Below are 22,138 nucleotides of genomic sequence, written 5' to 3'. Positions count from 1 at the left end.
CTCCTAATCGCGCAGCAGACAGCTGCGACACACCTGGATCAGGAGCTTGGCCTGTGCCCACACCCTCACTTGGCCCTCCGCGTCCTCGGCCACGTCCACGTCCACGTCCTCTAGGCTTACCCCTACCCCTCAGCATGCTGTATTACCAGTGATTAGATTTCCCAGGCAGGAAATAAATTGGCGCAAGACTGCAGGCCAAATATAATTTTTGCCCTTTTTGGAAAACGAAAGGCCCCACTGCCTCTAGTGAATGAATTATCTAAGTTTAATAACTGCGCTGTGTCCCTGCTTATGTGTCACAGAACGTGAGGGTAGCAGAGTTATTAACTGTGGCAGAGCAGGTATTTTTTTTCCCAATTAAGGAAAGCAAATGGCGAACCCAGCAGTAAAGCGTAGCTGGCTGCGTATGATTTAGCAATGTTTTTCACGCAGCTCACACGTCTCCACAGGCGTTAGGACGGACACAGGCTGGACAAATAGATTTCTTTTCAGTTTTTTCCCACCAACAGGCAGCACTGCGTATATTCAATGAACCTGCGAAGTTTAATAACTGCGCTGTGTCCCTGCTTATGTGTCACAGAACGTGAGGGTAGCAGAGTTATTATAACTCTTGGAGAGCAGGTATTTTTTTTCCCAATTAAGGAAAGCAAATGGCGAAGCCAGCAGTAAAGCGTAGCTGGCTGCGTATGATTTAGCAATGTTTTTCACGCAGCTCACACGTCTCCACAGGCGTAAGGACGGACACAGGCTGGACAAATAGATTTCTTTTCAGTTTTTTCCCACCAACAGGCAGCACTGCGTATATTCAATGAACCTGCGAAGTTTAATAACTGCGCTGTGTCCCTGCTTATGTGTCACAGAACGTGAGGGTAGCAGAGTTATTAACTGTGGCAGAGCAGGTATTTTTTTTCCCAATTAAGGAAAGCAAATGGCGAAGCCAGCAGTAAAGCGTAGCTGGCTGCGTATGATTTAGCAATGTTTTTCACGCAGCTCACACGTCTCCACAGGCGTAAGGACGGACACAGGCTGGACAAATAGATTTCTTTTCAGTTTTTTCCCACCAACAGGCAGCACTGCGTATATTCAATGAACCTGCGAAGTTTAATAACTGCGCTGTGTCCCTGCTTATGTGTCACAGAACGTGAGGGTAGCAGAGTTATTATAACTCTTGGAGAGCAGGTATTTTTTTTCCCAATTAAGGAAAGCAAATGGCGAACCCAGCAGTAAACCGTAGCTGGGTGCGTATGATTTAGCAATGTTTTTCACGCAGCTCACACGTGTCCACAGGCGTTAGGACGGACAGAGGCTGGACAAATAGATTTGTTTTCAGTTTTTTCCCACCAAAAGGCAGCACTGCGTATATTCAATGAACCTGAGAAGTTTAATAACTGCGCTGTGTCCCTGCTTATGTGTCACAGAACGTGAGGGTAGCAGAGTTATTAACTGTGGCAGAGCAGGTATTTTTTTTCCCAATTAAGGAAAGCAAATGGCGAAGCCAGCAGTAAAGCGTAGCTGGGTGCGTATGATTTAGCAATGTTTTTCACGCAGCTCACACGTGTCCACAGGCGTTAGGACGGACAGAGGCTGGACAAATAGATTTGTTTTCAGTTTTTTCCCACCAACAGGCAGCACTGCGTATATTCTATGAATAATAACTGTGTTGTGGCCCTGCCTATACAATTCTTTCCCTGCAGTATCAATGGAGGGTGGAATGCTCTGCAGAGGCGATTTTGAGAAGCCCAAAAAAAATGCAGCACAGCCAACAGCAGCCTGGACAGTACTGCACACGGATAAATATGGCCCTAGAAAGGACCGTTGAGGTTCTTGAAGGCTACACTCACTCCTAACACTCTCCCTGCCTATGCAGCACTTCTGTCCCTAATGCCAGGTGCAACGGTCTGCAGAGGCGACTTTGAGAAAAAAAAAAATCCCACTGCTAACAGCAGCCAACACACAGCTATCAGTGGCCCTAATAAGGACCTTTGGGGGGTCTTGAAGCCTACACTAACTACCAATTCTTTCCCTACAGCAGCTCCGGTATAAACAGCACTGTCCCTCATCTAACTCACACCGCATCTGAGGCGAGCCGCGGGAGGGGCCGACTTTTATATTAGGCGAACACCTGATCTCGCCAGCCACTCACAGCAGGGGGGTGGTATAGGGCTTAAACGTTGCAGGGGGAAGTTGTAATGCCTTCCCTGTCTTTCAATTGGCCAGAAAAGCGCGCTAACGTCTCAGGGAAGGAAGTGAAAGTAACCAGAACACCGCATGGTGTTCGTCACGAATAACGAACATCCCGAACACCCTAATATTCGCACGAATATCAAGCTCGGACGAACGCGTTCGCTCATCTCTAAACATGAAATATTATTATTATTGGTTTTTTTATGCTTTTATTTATTAATTTATTTTTTTAATTTAGTTATTTAGAATCCTTTTATTTATGAATTTTTAAATGTTTTTTAAATACATTTTTTAATTTAAAAAAAATTTAAATAAATAATTACTGTACATACTCGAGTATAAGCCTAGTTTTTCAGCACATTTTTTAATGCTGAAAAAGCCCCCCTCGGCTTATACTCAAGTGAGGTTAAAGAAAAAAACAACAAAAACCCTGCAATACTCACCTCACAGCCTGCATCTGTGTCCCTGGCACGATAGTCTCCACGGCAGTGCGGCAAGCTGCTTGAGAATTCTCCCCGCTGTCATCTCCCTGCTCGGCTTTGAATTCCCCTGCCGTCAGTGCTGTGTAGGCAAGCACTCTGATTGGATCGAGCGCCAGCCAATCACAGCCGGTGCTCAATTATTCACAGCCATTCAGTGGATGACATCACTGAATGGCTGTGATTGGTTTATCGAGCGCCGGCTGTGATTGGCTGGTGCTCAATCCAATCACAGCACTTACTTACACAGTGCTGACGGCGGGGGAATTCAAAGCCCAGCGTGGAGAATTCTCAAGCTGTTTGCCGCCCCGCTGGGGAGATTATCGCACCAGGGACACAGACGCCTGCTGGGAGGTGAGTATTGCATTTTTTCTCTACCTAGTATATACTGGAGTATAGCTAGGCTTATACTCAAGTAAATAAGTTTTACCAGTTTTTTTGTGTTAAAACTTACTGACTCGGCTTATACTCGGGTCGGCTAATACTCGAGTATATACGGTATCTGTATTTTAAATGAATGCAACTAAGCATATTGCAGGTTGGTGCGGATTGCGCAGCTGCACTTTACTAAATATTTCTATCGTAAAACCGATAAGGAAGCTAAGTGTTTTGGACAAGATAGACTTTCCCTCTTTTATTCTCAGTACTGGGAATTAAAAACTGCATTTAGAAGCTTGATCAGAATGAGAGAACTGAATAAAGTCCACGTTGTTCAATGGACGGATTTAAGGACGCTCCAATAGGACCCCCTGGATTAAAACAATACACTGAGCTATCCTTACCGCTGAGATCCAGCATTGGGAGGCTGCAGTATTGCCGCTTGTTCTCCTGGCACATTCTGAGGGCTATAGTGTCAGGAGTTCAGGAACGTGATGATGCAGCCTCAGTTTGGCTGCAGATTTCCTGTGACATCACCTGTCCCAACAATCACTGGGACCACAGCAAGCTGCAGATCTGGATCATGGCAGCCACGGAGGTGTAGGTGTAGTTCAGTTTATTATTTCAACATAGGGGTTCCTATTGAAGTTAGGGTGTTCAGTAACCAGAGAACCCCTTTAAAATAGCATTGAAACAATTTTTAGATATGGTTGCTAAAGCCTTGTGTGGCAGCAGAAATGCAATCCTAAGCTCTCGCTCACAACATGAAGGTTGCAGGTTCAATCCCCGCAGGGTTTAGGTAGCCGGCTCAAGGTTGACTCAGCCTTCTAAAGTCGATAAAATGAATACCCAGCTTGCTTGGGGATAAAAGACGACTGGGGAGGGCAATGGCAAACAACCCTGCAAAAACAGTCTGCCAAGAAAACCTCACAATGTCACCTAAAGAGTCAGCCCTGACTGCTTGCATTGGGGGACTTTACCTTACCTGGTTTGGTACTTAAGGATTTTCATCTCCACTTTTCAAAGGCCATACGTTTTCCATTTTTCGTTGACAGGGCCGGACAAGGGCTTGTTAGTTGTGTGATGAACTATAGTTTATATTGGCACCATTTTGTGGTACATATCATGTATTCCATAACTTTTATACATTTTTGGGGAGAACAGGGAGAAAGAACATCATTTCTGCCATTGTTTTTTTTCTGTATTTTTTCAAACGACATTTAGTATGTGGTGCAAGTGACATGAAAATCTTTTTTCCGTGGGCCGGTATGATTACAACGATACAACAATTACATTCATTTTTAGATTTTTCCACTTTTTCACAATGAAAAGACTTTTTTGGAAAATTCTTTATCTTTATCACTGCATTCAAAAACCTAGAATGTTTGTATTTTTCCATTAATAAATTTGTCTGAGGGTTTGTTTTTGCATCATGAGCTGTACTTTTTATTGCTGCCATCTTAGGGTGTATATCACTTTTTTAAGCATTTTAATTGTGTTTTTGGGAGATGAGTGTGAACAAAAAAAAATAATAGTGACTTTGCTTTTTTACACAGTTTGCAGTGTGAAGTGTATTCAATTCATTGTACGCGTCATCATTATGTATTATTTTTGAAGAAAAAAAGTGCACAAAATAGGGTTTCTAAATTGTTTTTCTTTTACGTGGATACGTTTAAAATTATTATATTTTTTTCCACCTTTTTTAGGTCCCTGTAGGGGACTTGAATCTGCGATGCTACAATTGCTCAAATAATACACTGCAGTACTTCTCTACTGCAGTGTATTATCTATTTTTTGCCTATGAAAAGTCATGGCAAACCTAGAGGCTATTCTGGCATCTGGTTGCCAAGGCAACCTACCAATCGTCAGCAAAGGGCTAACAATGTCACAGAGAGTTGGTCATCCCTCTATTGACTCCAGACATGTTGCAATTAACATTGACCATGGCATGTAAGGGATGCATGGAAGTAATTAGAGTTCTCTGCATCTCCCAACGTTGCAGCAGGAACCCAGTTGTCAGATTTTCATTTCATTACATTAGACTTCTATCTCAGATTCTTACAAACATAAAGCCAAAATCTTGAATTCCCTTCAAAAGGGTTGCCTGGTTGTAAAATATTCATGACCTACCCTTAGCAAAAGTTAGCAATAGTAAAATGGCAAAGGATTGTTACCCAGGCTCCCTGCAAATCAGCTGGGCCAGTGCACTGAACTGATTTCTGCAGGAAGCAGACAACTCTGTTCCCACTGCAGTGGCCAGGCTTGGTATTACAGGCATTGAAATGAACTGGAACTTTGCCTGCAATACCAAGCTTGGCCAGTGCAGTGGTAATGAAGCGCTTCCTGCAAAAATCACCTCAATCCACAAGTCCGCATGCCTAGCAAGCAGCTGATCAGGGGTGGTCCAGGCAGCGGACCCCTGCCAATTCACTATTAATGACTTTTCCTGATCGTAGGCCATCAATAGTTTACAACCAGACAACCCCTTTAATTTCCACTCAGTAGGGTCATCCATAATTGTTGGGACTTAGATACACCAAAAATAAATCATCGATGTACTTATCGTCATATTGGCATACGGCTCCTGTCACAACTTTCATAACATACTTTTCCCTGACTGTGACTGCGAGTGAAACTAAGAAGGCATGGGACCCGGGATCACTTACTCTGCTGGCTTGTACATCTAGTTACCTGTTTCTAAGAAGCGCACATCGTTCTGTGCATTAAGCAGAGTTGGAGCACGCACGTTCTCCTTATTGCAGCTGCCGCTGCCCGTCCCGTCTGCTGGGTCACAAAGAATTACGACCATAAAGTTATGCAAATTAAGAATTGCTGAAGTGACTCTGCTAGGGGATCGCTGGGTTTTAGATGCTTTGGATGGAAAAGCATTATCACTTACACTTGTATTATATCTAAGCAGCTGCTTCTCCTGCCAAGATAACAGTTACATTCCATTTGTAAGACCGTTACCCAACTAGATATGATTTAAAGCTGCTGCCTTTTAACATTTCTTAAGGCTGTAATAGCATCGTCAGATGCTCCAGATAAGGCGCATAACAGTGATACAATGTTCACATGCTGCATTATTGCAGATTTACACTGCTTTTCTGCAAATAATCCCTTAGTGACCAACAATACGCCTTTTTACTGAATGGGCTTTAAACCTGCACATACATCTTTTAAAGGCGGTATCTTGGCTAACTACTGACAGCCAGGCTCCTGCTCTAACCATCAGTAGCAGAGAAACTCTTACATGCCACATGATGCCGCCCCATTGAAAGCAATGGGATGAAGGCAACCCCTGCTCAGCCAATCAGAGGCAGCGCTTTCTGAAGATGGGGATTTTTCCCCGGCCACTAGAATACAGAGAAGACTGCCGGGGATGGTGAGAAAAGCCGGACAGCGCTTCTAGGTGAGTTAACTTTTTTATTTTTCACAGCTAGGGATGATTTTCGGGGTAGAACTTATATTTCAAGCCCCCCACCCCCTGAAAATCATCGCTGCGAGGGTTGCCTTCATCCCATTGCTTTCAATGGGGCAGTAGCAGCGCCTGCTCCATTGAAAGCAATGGGGTAGCATCGCGGTCCTCTGCCACAGTTGTCACATCCCCGCGGGGATGAAGGGATCCCCTGCCATCCCCGCGGGGATGAAAGGACCCCTATAGTCACAGCTGTTTTTAATCGGGCCAGTGCTGCTGCTGGTCCAATTAACAACAAGGTGAAACCCCTGGATGTGAAAGCATCCGTCGGTCACATGTGATACACGCTGTCCTATTTTTAACAGGTGTGAGTTTTTTGCGCATGTAAAATTGGACATGTGACCGCTTCAATTGGAAAGCATTGGTTCTATCAGATGCGATTTTTTGTGTGCCTATACATGCGCTAAAAAAATAGCTTGTCTGACTGAGCCCTTAAAGGGATCCTGTCAGCTTGAACACGTCATCCAAACTGCAGACATCACGTTACAGAGTAGGAGGAGCTGAGCAGACTGATATATAGATTTATGTAGAAAGATTAGACTCCGCGTCCCGCTCCCCGCTCTCCTGTCACTGTAGGGGTCGCTTCTTTTTCCTGCAGTGACATCACTCTAAATAGAGCGCTGGCCAACCATGCACAATCGGTGCTCCATTCATTTTATTGAGGCTGATGAAAATAGCTGAGTTGGCGCACCACTTGGGTCCCTCAGCAGTCCCATTGAAAGTGAATAGGGAGCTAGTGCTACTTTTTGGATAAAAAAGATTATTTTGCATTTCTACATTCAAAGTCCCATAATTTTTTTATTTTTCCATGGACAGACCTCTGTAAGTGCTTGTTTTTTGTGTGTCACACTGTAGTTTATATTGGTATCATTTGGGGGTAAGTATGGCTTTTTGATCCCTTTTATTGTATTTTGTAGGAGGAAAAGCATTTTGGTTCAGTTTTTTTTTGCCTTTTTTCAAATTGCATTTGCCATGTGGGCTACAAACTGTTGTGTTCAATGTATTGTATCGGTCATTATGGATGCAACAATACCAAATGTGAGATTTTTTCAATTTGCATTTTTTTTCTAAACAAGAGGAGGAAAGTGCACAAAATGTTTTTGTTTTTTTTTTCCAGTTTTTATGTCTCCGTAAGGGACTTAAACCCACAATGCTATGAGCACTCTAATAATACACTGCAGTACCTCTGTACTGCAATGCATTATCGCTTATTATATCCATCACAGGCCATGGCAGACGCGGATGCCATTGACTGGCGTCTGGTTACCATGGCTATCCAGCTGTGGATATCACAAAGCCTCTGAGCACCTTTTACATGCTACGATCACCATTGATTGTAGCATGTAAAGAGGTTAACAGCAGGGATCGGTGTTCTTACTGGCTGTCAGTCACAGCCAGCCTCTGCAGATGGCATGCGCTCAGCATTTGAGCCTGCGCCATTAGAGATGAGCGAGCATACTCGCTAAGGGCAATTGCTCGAGCGAGCATTGCCCTTAGCGAGTACCTGCCCTCTCGAGAGACAAGGTTCGGGTGTCGGCGCAGGGGACTGGTGAGTAGCGGCAGTAAGCAGGGGGGGTGGGGGGGGAGAGGGAGAGAGAGAGATCTCCCCTCCATTCCTCCCCGCTCTCCCCTGCAGCTCCCTGCCCGCCACCGGCACCCGAACCTTTTCTCTCGAGTGGGCAGGTACTCGCTAAGGGCAATGCTCGCTCGAGCAATTGCCCTTAGCGAGTATGCTCACTCATCACTACGCGCCATCCCTTGCGCTTACCTGTACGCCCATTCGTGGAACCCCTTCTCACCCAGAGTGGAAAGGGGTTAAAGTGGTATTCCTGTCTCAGCGTTTCATTTCTGAGATGAGAAACTCACAGCTGTTTCCCAACCACCTTGTCGGGTGTTACGGAAACAGCGTCAGGTTGCCTCCGCAGATGTTTTCTTAAATGAATCGCTGACTGTCTTTTACACGTCTACTAATACAGCTATTCATAGTACAGTGTTTCTAACACTTTTGTGGCCTCCATCTTTTTTAACTAGCTGCGTGTTACCTTCATATTATTACATATCTGTTACCTTCATTAATATTTTCACATACACTCATTGGCAAAAAAAATCCATCCCCTATACCGTAGTTCATTCCACAGCGGATATCTGGAAGACTTGTCCCCATTTTATGAAAAGCTGTATACTCTGAGAGGGGATGTGGAGCAATATGCATGCTCCCCCAAAGGTGACATTGATGCCTATGTTCACAAATATGTACCTACCCCTATAGACCCCAACGTAGCCCAGGCTATGGACACAGATTTCTCGGCTCCTGAGTTATTGGAGTCGGTGAAGAATTTGAGGCCTGGTAAAAGTCCGAGCCCAGATTCTATAAATTGTTTCAGGAAGAGGTCTCTCTCTTAGTCTTGTGCTCCTTTAATGCGGTCGCACGTGGATGTCCTTTTCTTCAACAGGCCCTTCAAGCTAAAATAGTAGTCATCCCCAAACTGGGCAAAGATGACTCAATCTGTGGAAGCTATAGACCAATATCACTTACAGATATCAATATCAAACTATTCTCCAAGATGATAGCGATACGTCTGCAGTCCCTCCTGCCAGCTCTAGTCCATAAAGACCAGGTGGGCTTCATACCCATGAGGGAGGCCAGGGATAACACCATACAAATCCCTGTCTCTAATTGCTTGGGCCCATGAGATGAAATCCTCTCTATGCATTCTGAAGGTTGATGTGGAAAAGGCATTTGATAGGGTAAGATGGAACTTTCTGGCAGCAACACTGAGGAGGATTGGGGTGGGCCGCAGTTTTTAACATGCCCACTGCATAGGTCAGGGTCAACGGCTCGCTATCCGAACTTTTTCAGATCCACAATAGTACACGTTAGGGATGTCTCCTTTTTCCTGCTCTATACATTCTTGTTATGGAGTCTCTAGCTAATACAATTCCAGAAAAAGGACTTGATAAAAAGGGTAAGGGTGGGCCCCTCAGATTTGAAGCTCTCACTCCTTACAGATGACTTGCTCGTGTACCTGTCGTGCCCGAGCTCCTCCATCAGAAACTTGGGGATACCGTAGTGGCTGGTACTGGTGTACCTTGACGCAACCAAAAGTGGTGGGTGTACACCAGTGTTAGACTGCTTGACAGCAAGGTGACGCCGCCACTTCATTATTGGCTAAAAACCTCCTGCTGTGCAAGGTCCTAGGAGTGTGGAAGGAGTTTTGTAATGGATGGAGGGTTAGGGCTAGGGGTTGTTTCACAATAGGCGTACATTATTACCTAACCCCAACCCTCCATCCATTAGCAAACTGCTTCCACACTCCTAGGCCACGGTGGTCGGTACTTACCCTCTTCCTCCTCTGGAGTGCTCTCAATCCAGGACCGGTGACATACAGATAACATGGACTGTAGGGCTGTTTCTCTTCCCCACCTCTGAGCTATAGCCTGTCACCGCTTAAAGTGAATTGTACCTGTATTACCTGTTATACAAGTTATTATTCAGTAAAAGTTATACCAGGCCCTAACCATTCCTAGGGCCCCAAGGTACTAACTATACACAAGTCTCCGTGTTCATTTCTCCGCCGCATAGAATAATGGTGTGTGGGAACGGTGGCGTTACAAGTGATAAGTACTACTACACCCCCCATTCCATTTATTGGTGCTCGCTGCCAAAGGAGTGCCGAAGCTGGCCTGCGATCCTGCTCTGGCCTTGGCTATGTGTCATCCCTCAGGGATCAGAGCCTGGTAAGTGCCACTGTGACAAGACAGCACTTATCCCTCCCAGCTCTTCACGTTAGCCAGGTGCTCAGGGTCACCCCACTGAGGTGTTGCAATACACTTGCGGGAAGACTCTTCCCTGGCTTTCTCCCATAACTTTAAACCTTTATTGTCAGGCATTGAGAGGGATCTGGAGAGATGGAGCCCACTTTATGTGTCATGGTTTGCTAGAGTTAATGCCATTAAAATGGATGTTTTTAAACGGGCCGTATTTAATGAATATTCACTCTTTGATCTCTGAAATATGACATCCTAAGCTCCTGGGTGGAATGGGTTTACCAGACTTCTCCTTATATTACGGCTTTTATCAGTAACTGTGTTCTTGATCTTATACATCATCATTCTAATAAATTATAAGTAGAAATAGAATATGACCAAAAACCAAACATGATTCAGGGAGTTTTTTGGATTCCGAAGAGGTGTCTTGGTGAACTCAGGGTCTTCTCCCCAGTTGTGAAGCAGCTATTGCAAATTTGAGCTGGATTTGCTGTCCCACTAAGCCAACTTAACTCTCCGGTCCTCTCACCCTGTTAATAGGCAATCTTCAATTCAGGGCTCCTCTTCAGAACTCTTCTTTGTTATCTCTTCCCAGCTTCCCTATACCCCACTTGAGGGATGTTCTTTCTCAATCAGGACTAAGGCCCGCCAGGGCCTGGTTCAAATATTCCCAGTTGAGAAGTTTTGTGGCCTCCCTGACATCCTCAATAGACCCCCTCACTCCATTTGAAGCTCTGTGTGTATTCAGACCCTCCATCTAAGTGATTTACAGAGTGCTGCTAACTTAAGAGATGGGGGACTCCCATATGTAGTGGCATGGGAGAAGGAATTAGGTAGAAGCTTCTCCATGGCACTCTGGCTTAAGGCTATCACATGGGATAGCAGTATCCTGTAGGTTGCAGGAGTTTAACTATAAGTACAGAACACCAGAGAAACTACATAAAATGAACAAACAGCTCTCTCCCTTATGTTGGAGATGCTCCGCTGAAGGGGGCATTATGCTCCACCTCTGGTGGGAGTGTCCTCTGGTAACAAGCCTTTGGCGGGATATCATGGCCCTCCATAGTTCTGCATGTGGTCTGTTTGTTGCCTTAACTCCAGAGGCTGCCCTTTTGTTGTTGTTCCCAGGACGCATTTCAGAAACGAAGAAGTGTTTATTACGCTTCTTTGTCCTGGCGGCCATACAGATCATTCCTAGTCTGTGGCGCACCATAACTGCTCCCTCCAGGGCATCATGGATGGAATCCATGAACACCCTTTGAGGAAATGAGAGCTGATGAAGAAAACATATAGTCCAGTTTCTGTGCCATTTGGCAACCAGGGTTGTTGATTCAACCCTCGCAGAGATTCAGTAGCTGCATAAGTTTGGGTCTTCACGTTCTATAATGCCCACATTATTTTGGGTACAGTAAAGGCAGATCTACCTAGCGACCTCCTATCACTCCACCACTTGCTTCACCCTTGCCTTCTATCTTTTAGCTTCTGTTTTATGCACCCTGGTATGCTCGGGTATAGTTGGCTTGTTAACGTAACAGCATTTACTTTATACAAAACCGGCAGCCGTGATTTTTTCTGACCCAGGCCTACGGTAGGGCCTCGCAGGCGTGTACTCAGTCTTATTGGTGCAAATGTATAATATGTATTGTTTATGTTTTTTTCTCAATTGTTAATGGCTGTCCAATAAAATACCTTTGAACATAAAAAATCCATCCCCTATGTGGAGTTTTACTCTAACTGGTCAGTGCTGATCATGTGGGCATCACTGGTTAATCAAAGGAGGCCTGAGTATGTGTGACCACCTTAAGATTTACTGAAGAGAGCTGGACACAGAAGAGCTCCTCAATAGAACCCACAGGGGACGGGATTCTTCCATTAGTCCTGGAATATGTTTGAATATAAAGAGCAGGGGGCGCTATTTTAACATACGCCATAGAATATCTGTGAATATAAACAGCAGGTGATGTTAGTCTAACATAGATCCTGCAGTATCTGGGAATGGAAACAGCAGGAGGCGCTATTCTAACATGAGCCCTGGAATATCTGCAGAAATACACAGCAGATAATACACGCAATATCTGGGAGTCGAAAAAAAAAGGGGCGCTATTCTAACATTAGTCCTGGAATATCTGGGATATAAACAGTAAGTGGAGCTAGTCTAACATAAGTTCTGGAATATCTGTGGGTGGAAACAGTATGGGGCACTATTTTAACTTTAGCACTGGAATATTAAGAGGTATAAACAGCAGGTGATGCTATTCTACCATTAGTCCTCGAAATCGGGGTATAGATACAGCAGGGAGTGCAATTAAAAATTTAGTCCTGGAATATCTGGGGTATAAACAGTAGGGGGTGCTATTCTAACATCAGTCCTGGAGTATCTGGGGATAGAAACAGCAGGGGGCGTTATAATACAATAACATTAGTCCTGGAATATCTGGGGTATAAACAGCAGGGGGTGCAATTCTAACATTAGTCCTGGAATATCTGGAGTATAAACAGCAGGGGGTGCAATTCTAACATTAGTCCTGGAATATCTGGGGTATAAATAGTAGGGGGTGCTATTCTAACATTAGTACTGGAATATCTGGGGATAGAAACAGTTAAGGGCGCTATTCTAACTTTAGTCCTGGAATATTAAGAGGTATAAAGAGCAGGTGACGCTATTCTACCATTAGTCCTGGAAATCGGGGTAAAGATACAGCAGGGAGCACCATTAAAATTTAATACTGGAATATTCAGGGATAGAAACAGCAGGGGGTGCTCTTCTAACATTAGTCCTGGAATATGTGGGAATAGAAACAGCAGGGGGTGCTCTTCTAACATGATTCCTGGAATATCTGGGGTATAAACAGCAAGGGGTGCTATTCTACCATCAGTCCTGTAATATCTAGGATATAAACAGCAGGGGGTGCCATTCTAACATTAGTCCTGGAATATCTGGGGATAGAAACATCAGGTGGTGCTCTTCTAACATTAGTCCTGGAATATCTAGGTTATAAACAGCAGGGGTGCTATTCTAACATTATTCCTGGAATATCTGGGGTATAAACAGCAGGGGGTGCTATTCTAACATTATTCCTGGAATATCTGGGGTATAAACAGCAGGGGGTGCTATTCTAACATTAGTCCTGGAATATCTGGGGTATAAACAGCAGGGGGTGCTATTCTAACATTAGTCCTGGAATATCTGGGGATAGAAACATCAGGTGGTGCTCTTCTAACATTAGTCCTGGAATATCTAGGTTATAAACAGCAGGGGTGCTATTCTAACATTATTCCTGGAATATCTGGGGTATAAACAGCAGGGGGTGCTATTCTAACATTATTCCTGGAATATCTGGGGTATAAACAGCAGGGGGTGCCATTCTAACATTAGTCCTGGAATATCTGGGGTATAAACAGCAGGGGGTGCTATTCTAACATTAGTCCTGGAATGTCTGGGGATAGAAACATCAGGGGGTGCTCTTCTAACATTAGTCCTGGAATATCTGGGGTATAAACAGCAGGGGTGCTCTTCTAACATTAGTCCTGGAATATCTAGGTTATGAACAGCAGGGGTGCTATTCTAACATCAGTCCTGGAGTATCTAGGGTATAAACAGCAGGGGGTGCTATTCTAATATTAGTCCTGGTATAGCTGGGGTATAAACAGTAGGGGGTGCTATTCTAACAATAGTCCTGGAATATCTGGTTTATAAACAGCAGGAAAAGCTATTATACCATTAGTCCTGGAATATTCCTGGGGTATAAACAGCAGGGGGCGCTATTCTAACATTAGTCCTGGAATATCTGGGGTATAAACAGCAGGAGGCGCTATTCTAACATTAGTCCTGGAATATATGGTTTATAAACAGCAGGAGAAGCTATTATACCATTAGTTCTAGAATATCTGGGGATGTATGCATGTTTTTATTAGTAAATGTGAGTGCAAAAACTGTTTATAATTTAGGACCGGATTTAACTAGAAAGAGGATTCCCCTTTGAGGAGCTTCTGGGCACAGTGAGATTTATTTAGTAGATTAAACGTAGATTTACATAGGGGAAAAGTTTGTTTGCTTTTATAAATAGTTGAAAGTCATTTTCTAACAACCTTCTTTTTACCTTTTGGAAAATGCATGCGTAATAAAAATTCTAAACTCATTTTATAACGTGTGATTTACGGAATGGAGGAAATGAGCGCAATAATCCCGGGGATAACCGGAACATTATAAACTAGTACTGAGTGGCCTGCTACAGTCCATTATAGAGCAGCATGGTTACAGGAAGCCGCACAGTAACTGCTGTTCATCCTTACTATAAGGCTGGCTGCACACCAGAGTAGTTTGCTGCCTGCCGTCCGCATGTGACAGTCTTGCTGCGGGCCGCCAATTGCCAAGGACTATCTTGGAACGTAATATGCGCCGAGATGAAACACGCTGTGATCTTTATTGCACACGTATTTTTTGCAATAAAATCACACGAGAATGGGTGAAAACGCAGAATTATTAAACCAATTATTTTCAATGGTTTCCTTCACATTTGCGATGTTTTCACTCATGCGATGAAAAAAAAAATCGCGGCATGTCCAATCTTTCTGTGTTTTGCGTTTTTTAATCTTCCATGTTTCCCCATGGAGCGTCATTTTAATTGCATCGCAAAGCAAGAACTTGCTATTTTCGTTCGATACGTTTTTAACATTAGAAAGCCCTATTGACTTTCGCGCTAAAAGATTGTGGCAAAATGACAAGAAAATCGTAAGTGGCAGCGATGTTTTTGCAAGAAAAAGCAGTGCTGATGCTCACTAATCGCAGGAAGAAAGTCGCAATTTTGCAATATCACAAGTGTGAAGGAGCCCTTAAGGTGAAGAAGCATAAGCAATGCAGCAGCAAAATACCACTAAGATGCCGCGTGTTCATCAAAGGGTGGCTTCACATCTGCGTTTGAACCTTCAGTCGGAGGATGCGTCACAGTATGGCACAAAATGCCAGAAAAAGTGCTACATGCAGTCAATGGGGTCCGTTCCGCTCTATTTGGTCCCATCATAAGACGGAGCCATTTGGCCATGGGAATCTCCCTTATCTATTCCCCGAACGCAGCAGTAAACCAGAACCCCCAACGCAGATGTAAAACCCCCTTACAGATGAGGACATTACAGGTGGAAAATACAAATAACATCAACTTTCTATACGAAAGAGAAAGTCTCTACACGATGAACTCATTGGTTTGTCGCTACTTGAACGCAGTGCCTCGTTCCTACATTTGCGGCTTAGGAGCCCGGGATGAGATGAAAGGTCATAATTCACTTCCCCCTTTTCTATTGACTTACGTTCAGTCGGCATCATGATGACAGTTTCGGTGGTGGCGTGGTAGTCGTCTTCTTCTACCGCCCCGTCACTGCTAGAATCTCGTTGCACATCGTACTGGTCTATGATGTCTTGCAGTGGTGGAGCTCTTGGCAAGGTGTACTTTATAGCGTTCTTGCTGATGTTTGGCGTCTGCTCAAGTCGCAGCTTACTAAGTATCTGGAACTTTATGGTTTCTAGTCTTGAGAGTTTAGTGCTTTCCCTCCAGGTACATGCGGTGCACGAGGGGTCCTTATCCTCCGCCTGGTTGCTCTTGTTCAAATCCACCAAGGGAAATCCTACCAGAATGCACAGACTAATACAGACGTATATCTTTGTCATCTTCTCATTAAGTGGCACGAGTTATTCTCTCTATATCTCTCGCGTTGTAATAGCTGAAAGCAGATCTTAGGCCTCTTCACAAGACTTTCATGTCAAGAGGAGTTGAGGAGGCTGTCGTACTAATACAACACATCCCGGCAACCTGTACTTTTATACTGCAACTTAAGTTTCACTTGCATCGTCACAACCAATGATTGCTTGCCACATAAACAATGAATTCAGCTGTCAAAGACATTGAAGTTGGGTTAGTATGATAGCAGGTTGTTGGAAGCAGCAAATGACTTATTATTTATCTTGACACGGACTGTGACGCGTTTATAGAGTACTAATAGCGGTATTGGATACAAACTTTATGCCTTCACACAACCAGATAGAGGAAATTGATTTGAGAGCTGTTTCTTATAACCAGTTAAAGGCTTATCTACAAGTTTGTGCAACGCACAGAACTCATTTGATATATTAACCTATTGCTTCCTGATGCTGCAAGACAGAAAAACTGCGGTGTGTTCCCTTTTTCTGCAATATCGTAGAAGTCCCCCCCGTTATTTGCTAAGGTTGAGTTAGAAATCGCATTGCACTTGCATGAAACTCGCATGTACACTACCGATCAAAAGTTTTAGAATACCTCAATTTTCCAGTTATTTTTGACATGAACACAGTTTGTCAGGAAATAACGTGAAATGGTTCAAAAGTAAGGTAAAAACGTAAAATATTATACAATTCTTACGTGAAACATAACAATAGTCTGATTTTATAATTTTAACCAAAAGCTTTTTTCAGGGAACACATCACGGACGGCTGCTCTGCAGCACAGAAGGCAAATTGTGGTTTAAAATTGGATGCAAACTTTTCTACAGGTGTCACAACTTTTGTAGATTACTTTCAAACCCTCAGATTCTATATAACCAGTGTGGGAACAGACTGCCCTCTAGGGTAGGACTTGGAGGACAGAGCACACTGTTATCATAATGGTAAGAAAAAGGTAATTAATAGAGATGAGCGAGCGTACTCGGATAAGCACTACTCGCTCGAGTAATTGGCTTTATTCGAGTATCGCTGTGCTCGGGGCTAAAGATTCGGGTGCCGGCACGGAGCGGGGAGCTGCAGGGGAGAGCGGGGAGGAACGGAGGTAAGATCTTTCTCTCCTTCTCTCCCGCCCGCTCTCCCCTGCTCCCCGCTGCGACTCACCTGTCAGCCGCAGCGGCACCCGAATCTTTAGCCCCGAGCACAGCGCTACTCGGATAAAGCCAATTACTCGAGCGAGTAGTGCTTATCCGAGTATGCTCGCTCATCTCTAGTAATTAACCAAAGATGACAGACAGACAATTATAACCCTTAGAAGTGTAGGTCTATCATACAGAGAAATTGTGAAGAAAGCCAAGATGGCAGTCAGTGCAGAATCCTATACCAACAAAAGGTACTTGAAAACTGCAAGAAACTCTGACAGGGAGAGGTCCGGTAGACCAAAAGTCACTACAAAATCAAATGCAATGTTTTTGACAATCAACAGTTTGGTGATCGGCGCCTCACAACACAAAATCCTCAAGCACAGCTTAACGCAGCAAAAAATAAACACATTTCCATTTCAGCTGTGAAGAGAAGACTTCTATCTGCAGGTCTGACAGGTAGAGGATCAGGAAGGATTGCAGAAGAAACAGACTTTCCTGGGCCAAGCAGCACCTCCAGTGGACTACTGAAGAGTGGAAGAAGGTCTTATGGACTGTTTAAGTGATGAATAATTTACCTGAAAGCGCTGCAGAATACGTTGGCGCTTTACAAATAACAAGTCCCCCCCTCTTTCCTTTCCCTGATATTTTTGGTTCATCATGCAGGGTTTTTGAGTGGGTGACACCAACTGTCAAAAATGGCGGAGGGAGCATGATGGTCTGAGGTCTTTTCCTGAATCCAGAGTTGCACAGGATAACTGGCACACCAGACAAAAAGGGCTACTACAGCATTTTGATATGCCATAAGACACCCTCTGGTGTACGCCTAGTTGGTCTGGGGTTCATATTACAGCAAACCAATATTTAAAATATACTTATAGGTTGTGTCAGAAGTACTTAAGAAGAAAAGAAGAAGCTGCCGTTTGGCTTCAAAGAATGGGAGGGCCTGCACAGTCTCCAGACTTAAAGTGACCACTCTTTTTGCACCCCTACCTGAGGTCAGCACAAGGTAGTGTCAGGCACTCTGATTACAGTGATATGGCTTCTATATGGATCTGTGCAGGAGTTTTAGAGGAACTTGCCTTTTATCAGTAGCAGCACACGTACAGAGGACTACTTGAAGTAGTCCTGGATATTCATCATCTGCAGGCTAGCTACACCAAAAAAAATCTAGATTAAACTTGGTGGATCAAAGTTAATTTATCTGATATCGCATTTACATAGAAATCGAGTTTCTCACACCAATATCGCACTTCCCTGTGTAAATCCGGCCTTAGGAAGATTCCAGGCTGCAGTGTGCAATAAAATTGACAAACATTTCTAGGAAGCCCAAAAAACACATAATTCGCTATTTAGGACCAATCAGCGTCCCAAGAGCCCTATTATTATCTCTCTCTACAAGTCAGTGCAGACCTTAACTCTAGAGCCACTTTAAAGGCCCATTTAGATGGGACGAATGTTGGGCAAATGATGCCCGACACTCGTCACCGCATGTTACTCGCTCCCACGCAGCAGCACGAGAGCTAGTATCGCTGGCTCGCTCACAGAACCACCAGCAGGGGGGCAGGGAGGCTGCAGGAGATTTCACTCCTCGCTCTCTCCTGGCCCTCTCCATTGACTTAATATAGCAGCCGTTCAATACTGAACAGCTGCTATTTACACTGAACTATCATCGTTCAGCTCATCGTCCAGCGTTTATGCAGCATAAAGCAGATCGCTGATCGTTCAGTGTAAATAGCAACCATTCAGTACTGAACAGTCGCTATGTTATGTCAATGGACAGGGGCGGGGTAGAGCGAGGTGTGCAATCTCCTCCAGCCGCCCCACTGTGAGCCAGTGATACTAGGTCCCATGCAGTGGTGCGGGAGCGAGTACATGCGGGGACAAGTGTTGGGCATCGTTTGCCCAACATTCGTCCTGTCTAAATGGGCCTTTAATCCCCTAATATCACCGACAGGACGAAAACTATCTGGTTGGCAATCAGATGTGTCTACGGCCGGCCACTCATCTTTGTTATGTACCAGGTGGGTGTTTTGTTGCGTAGAAGAGACCTTCTGATGAGCTGAAGACTTTTTTAAATTTTATGCATCAGGTTGGTTCATCTCAGAAAGTTTTGAAAAACTTTTGTGTAACATGAGCGTCGTCATCAGCATCGATGACATCATCTCCAGTTGCATCCTGCTCATCACTGGCCTCTTGCAGAATGATGACTGTAGCTGCAGCAGCAACAGCACAAAGCCTTGTGGCAGCGCCTCTTCTGGCACCTCCATGTCATGGACATCCTCTAGACGAGGTGACACCTGGAGGAAAGCAAGGGAAGTCTCTGAAAGAACAAAAGCTCTTTTTGCAACCAAGAACAGCAAAATAAAGACAACTGATAGACAGAATTGTTTTCGCTGTCACTCTCCTCTGATTCCTCTGCTGTGCTCGCTCTTACACCCTAATCAGAATCACTGTTACTTGAAGTATTGTCTCCATCTTCATCTTCCCATTGATGTTCTGGAAGACCATTCAGTAAAGCCGTGGTGTCCTCATACATAAGTCTGTGATGACGCACCACGCTCCAGGGCTTCGGAAGTGCCAGTCCCTTAGTCTACGTTCCTACATCGGAAGAACAAGTGCAAAGAGCCAAATAGCGCTTTCATGTCTTGAAATCCCCTCATGTAAATAGCGCTCTATCCAGATTATATAACATAGAAAAATCAACAAAAAATTGGCAGAGTTGGCAAAAAAAGTTGACATCTGGCTCGTCAATCATGTTGTCTTTATGAGTAATTGGACAAAACTGACGACCGCTGATGATGTATAATAGCCAACTGCACTGAATTCCAATATGGGACAAAAATGTCTCGGCGGTTTTAGATATTTCTATTTTTTTCAGAAACTGTATATTCCAAGGCGACAATTTTTTTTCAGAACGCGCTATTCTAAGAAATATTAACTCCTTGCTGCTACAAGATGTAAGTTTATGTCGTGGCTAAAAAGGGGTTCCCACATATGGTCATAAACTTACATCCTATGGATGTCATGGGTCCAGCTGGTTGTGACTGGCAGCCGGCCGCCTACAGCTGCAACAGTGGGAATCAGTAGTGACACCGATCCCCCTGTTAACTTCTTACATGTCGCAATAAATGTTAATCGCAGCATGTAAAGGTTCACAGAGGGACAGCGCTCCCTCTGTGATATCATTGGCCCTCTGCCATGTAATCCTGGGTGGCATCCGGGTCTGCAACATCCTATGATCGCTAATAATAGCAATAATACATTGCAGTACGGAAGTACTGCAATGTATTATCATAGCGATCACAGGTTCGAGTGCTCAGCAAGGACATAGAAAAATGTAAAATAAAAAAAATAGTAAAAAGAAAATGTAAAAATTTAGTGGTAAATATAGCTTTTTGTGTACTTTACCCTCTTTGTTTATAAGAAAAACCCCACATGGTTGTGTCATCACATTCATAACAACCTGTACAATAAAATGAAAACACTATTCTGTAGGGAGAAAACTGTAAAAAAAACAACTAAAAATGTAGCGAAAATAGTTATTTTGTTCACTTTGCTTCACCCAAAAATGCAATAAAAGTGATCAAAAAGGCAGTATGTACCCCAAAATGGTACCAATAAAAATGACATATATTGAAACAAAAAAACAAGCCCTCACAGAGCTCAGTGGATGGAGAAATTAAAAAAATAATAATAATTTCACAAAAAAGGGTTTTTACTGCAGAAACTGTGAGCAGAGCATCGCGGCGCTCCAGAACGGGCTACGGGTACATCGGGGATTTACTTCAAATGATTGTTTTATATTTTAGGTTTATTTTTGCATTTTTACACAGGGAATTGAATCAGAAGGTAATGGTAGTGAAATTTCAGTATTTTTGCAAAAACAGGAGAGCTGGCTGTGACTGATGGCGGGGATCGGTGAAAACACAATCTCTGCTGTTAACCCCTTACATGCTGTGATCAATGTATATCATGGCATGTAAAGAGTAAACAGGGAGAGGGTACTCCCTCTGTGACGTCATTTGTCCTCCGCCATGCAATCGTGGGGGGGCTGATTGGTTGCCATGGCAATTGGAAGCCTGTTAATGGTGCCTGGGCCTGCCATGGCCTGTGATCGTCATGATAAGTGACAGTGCATTACAGTACAGAAGTACTGCAGTGTATAATCACTGTGATCATAAAGGGACATAAAATGCAGAAAAATTTAAAAAACACAGTAAGAAAAATTGAAAAAAAGACCCATTTTTGCACACTTTCCACTCTTGTTTAAAAATGAATTAAAAAAAACCCCACTTGTCATTACTCGTCGCATCTGTAATGACCCATACAATAAATTAAATACACTGTTTATCCCGTGCTAGAAAGCTAGAAAAACCTAGCCAAATACTTTTTTGTTCCTTTTAAGCCTCCCAAAAAAGCGCAATAAAAGTGATCAAAAAAGTCATAATGGTACCAATGAAAACTACAGCCCTTGAAAAAATAGAAAAAGTTCTGGGAGTTTGAATGTGGCAATGGAAAAAAAGAGTCTTCTAAAAAAAATAGGTGTTTTATTGTGTAAAAATGGAAAAGTCTAAAAAAATACAATTTTGGTATTATCGTAATTGTACGGACTCACAGAAAACATGTATCATGCCACTTATGCTGCATGTTTAATGCTGTAAAAAACAAAAAACGAAGCTAGAATTGAAGTGTATTTTCTCCCTGCCCTCCAAAACCAAATGAATAAAAGTTCCAATACATTATATGCACCCAGAGTGGTCCCAATAAATCCTCCAGCTCCCCACATCATAAACAAGCCCTCATACGGCGGCCTGGTCGATGGGAGAATAAAAAAGTTATGGTTTTTGAAAAGTGGAGATGAAAATCCCCCCAAAATTACGTCCTAATGGCCAAACCAGGCTGCGTCCCTAAGGGGTTAAGTATGATAGGATGATATTTTATTTTAGTGCTTCTCCTCCTCTTTCATGTTTACATCCCAGCTTGCGCTAATAGGAATCATTTCACAGAGAACACTTCCTTA

At 43.7% G+C, this 22,138-nt stretch overlaps 1 protein-coding gene across 1 annotated transcript in view; it reads right to left on the bottom strand.

The window, feature by feature from the left end:
* The window catches only part of LOC136577720 (growth/differentiation factor 8-like), a 52,803-nt gene extending 36,781 nt beyond the window's left edge, over positions 1-16,022 (bottom strand). The window contains exon 1 of the mRNA XM_066577638.1: positions 15,592-16,022. Coding sequence (XP_066433735.1) covers positions 15,592-15,949 — 358 coding nt within the window. The 5' untranslated portion in view covers positions 15,950-16,022. The remainder of the gene's footprint in view (positions 1-15,591) is intronic.
* Between the last annotated feature and the right edge of the window lie 6,116 nt (positions 16,023-22,138).

Source organism: Eleutherodactylus coqui, chromosome 8, assembly GCF_035609145.1.
Source record: "Eleutherodactylus coqui strain aEleCoq1 chromosome 8, aEleCoq1.hap1, whole genome shotgun sequence".
NCBI classification, from domain to species: Eukaryota; Metazoa; Chordata; class Amphibia; order Anura; family Eleutherodactylidae; genus Eleutherodactylus; species Eleutherodactylus coqui.
This window is presented reverse-complemented; position numbering and strand designations above follow the sequence as displayed.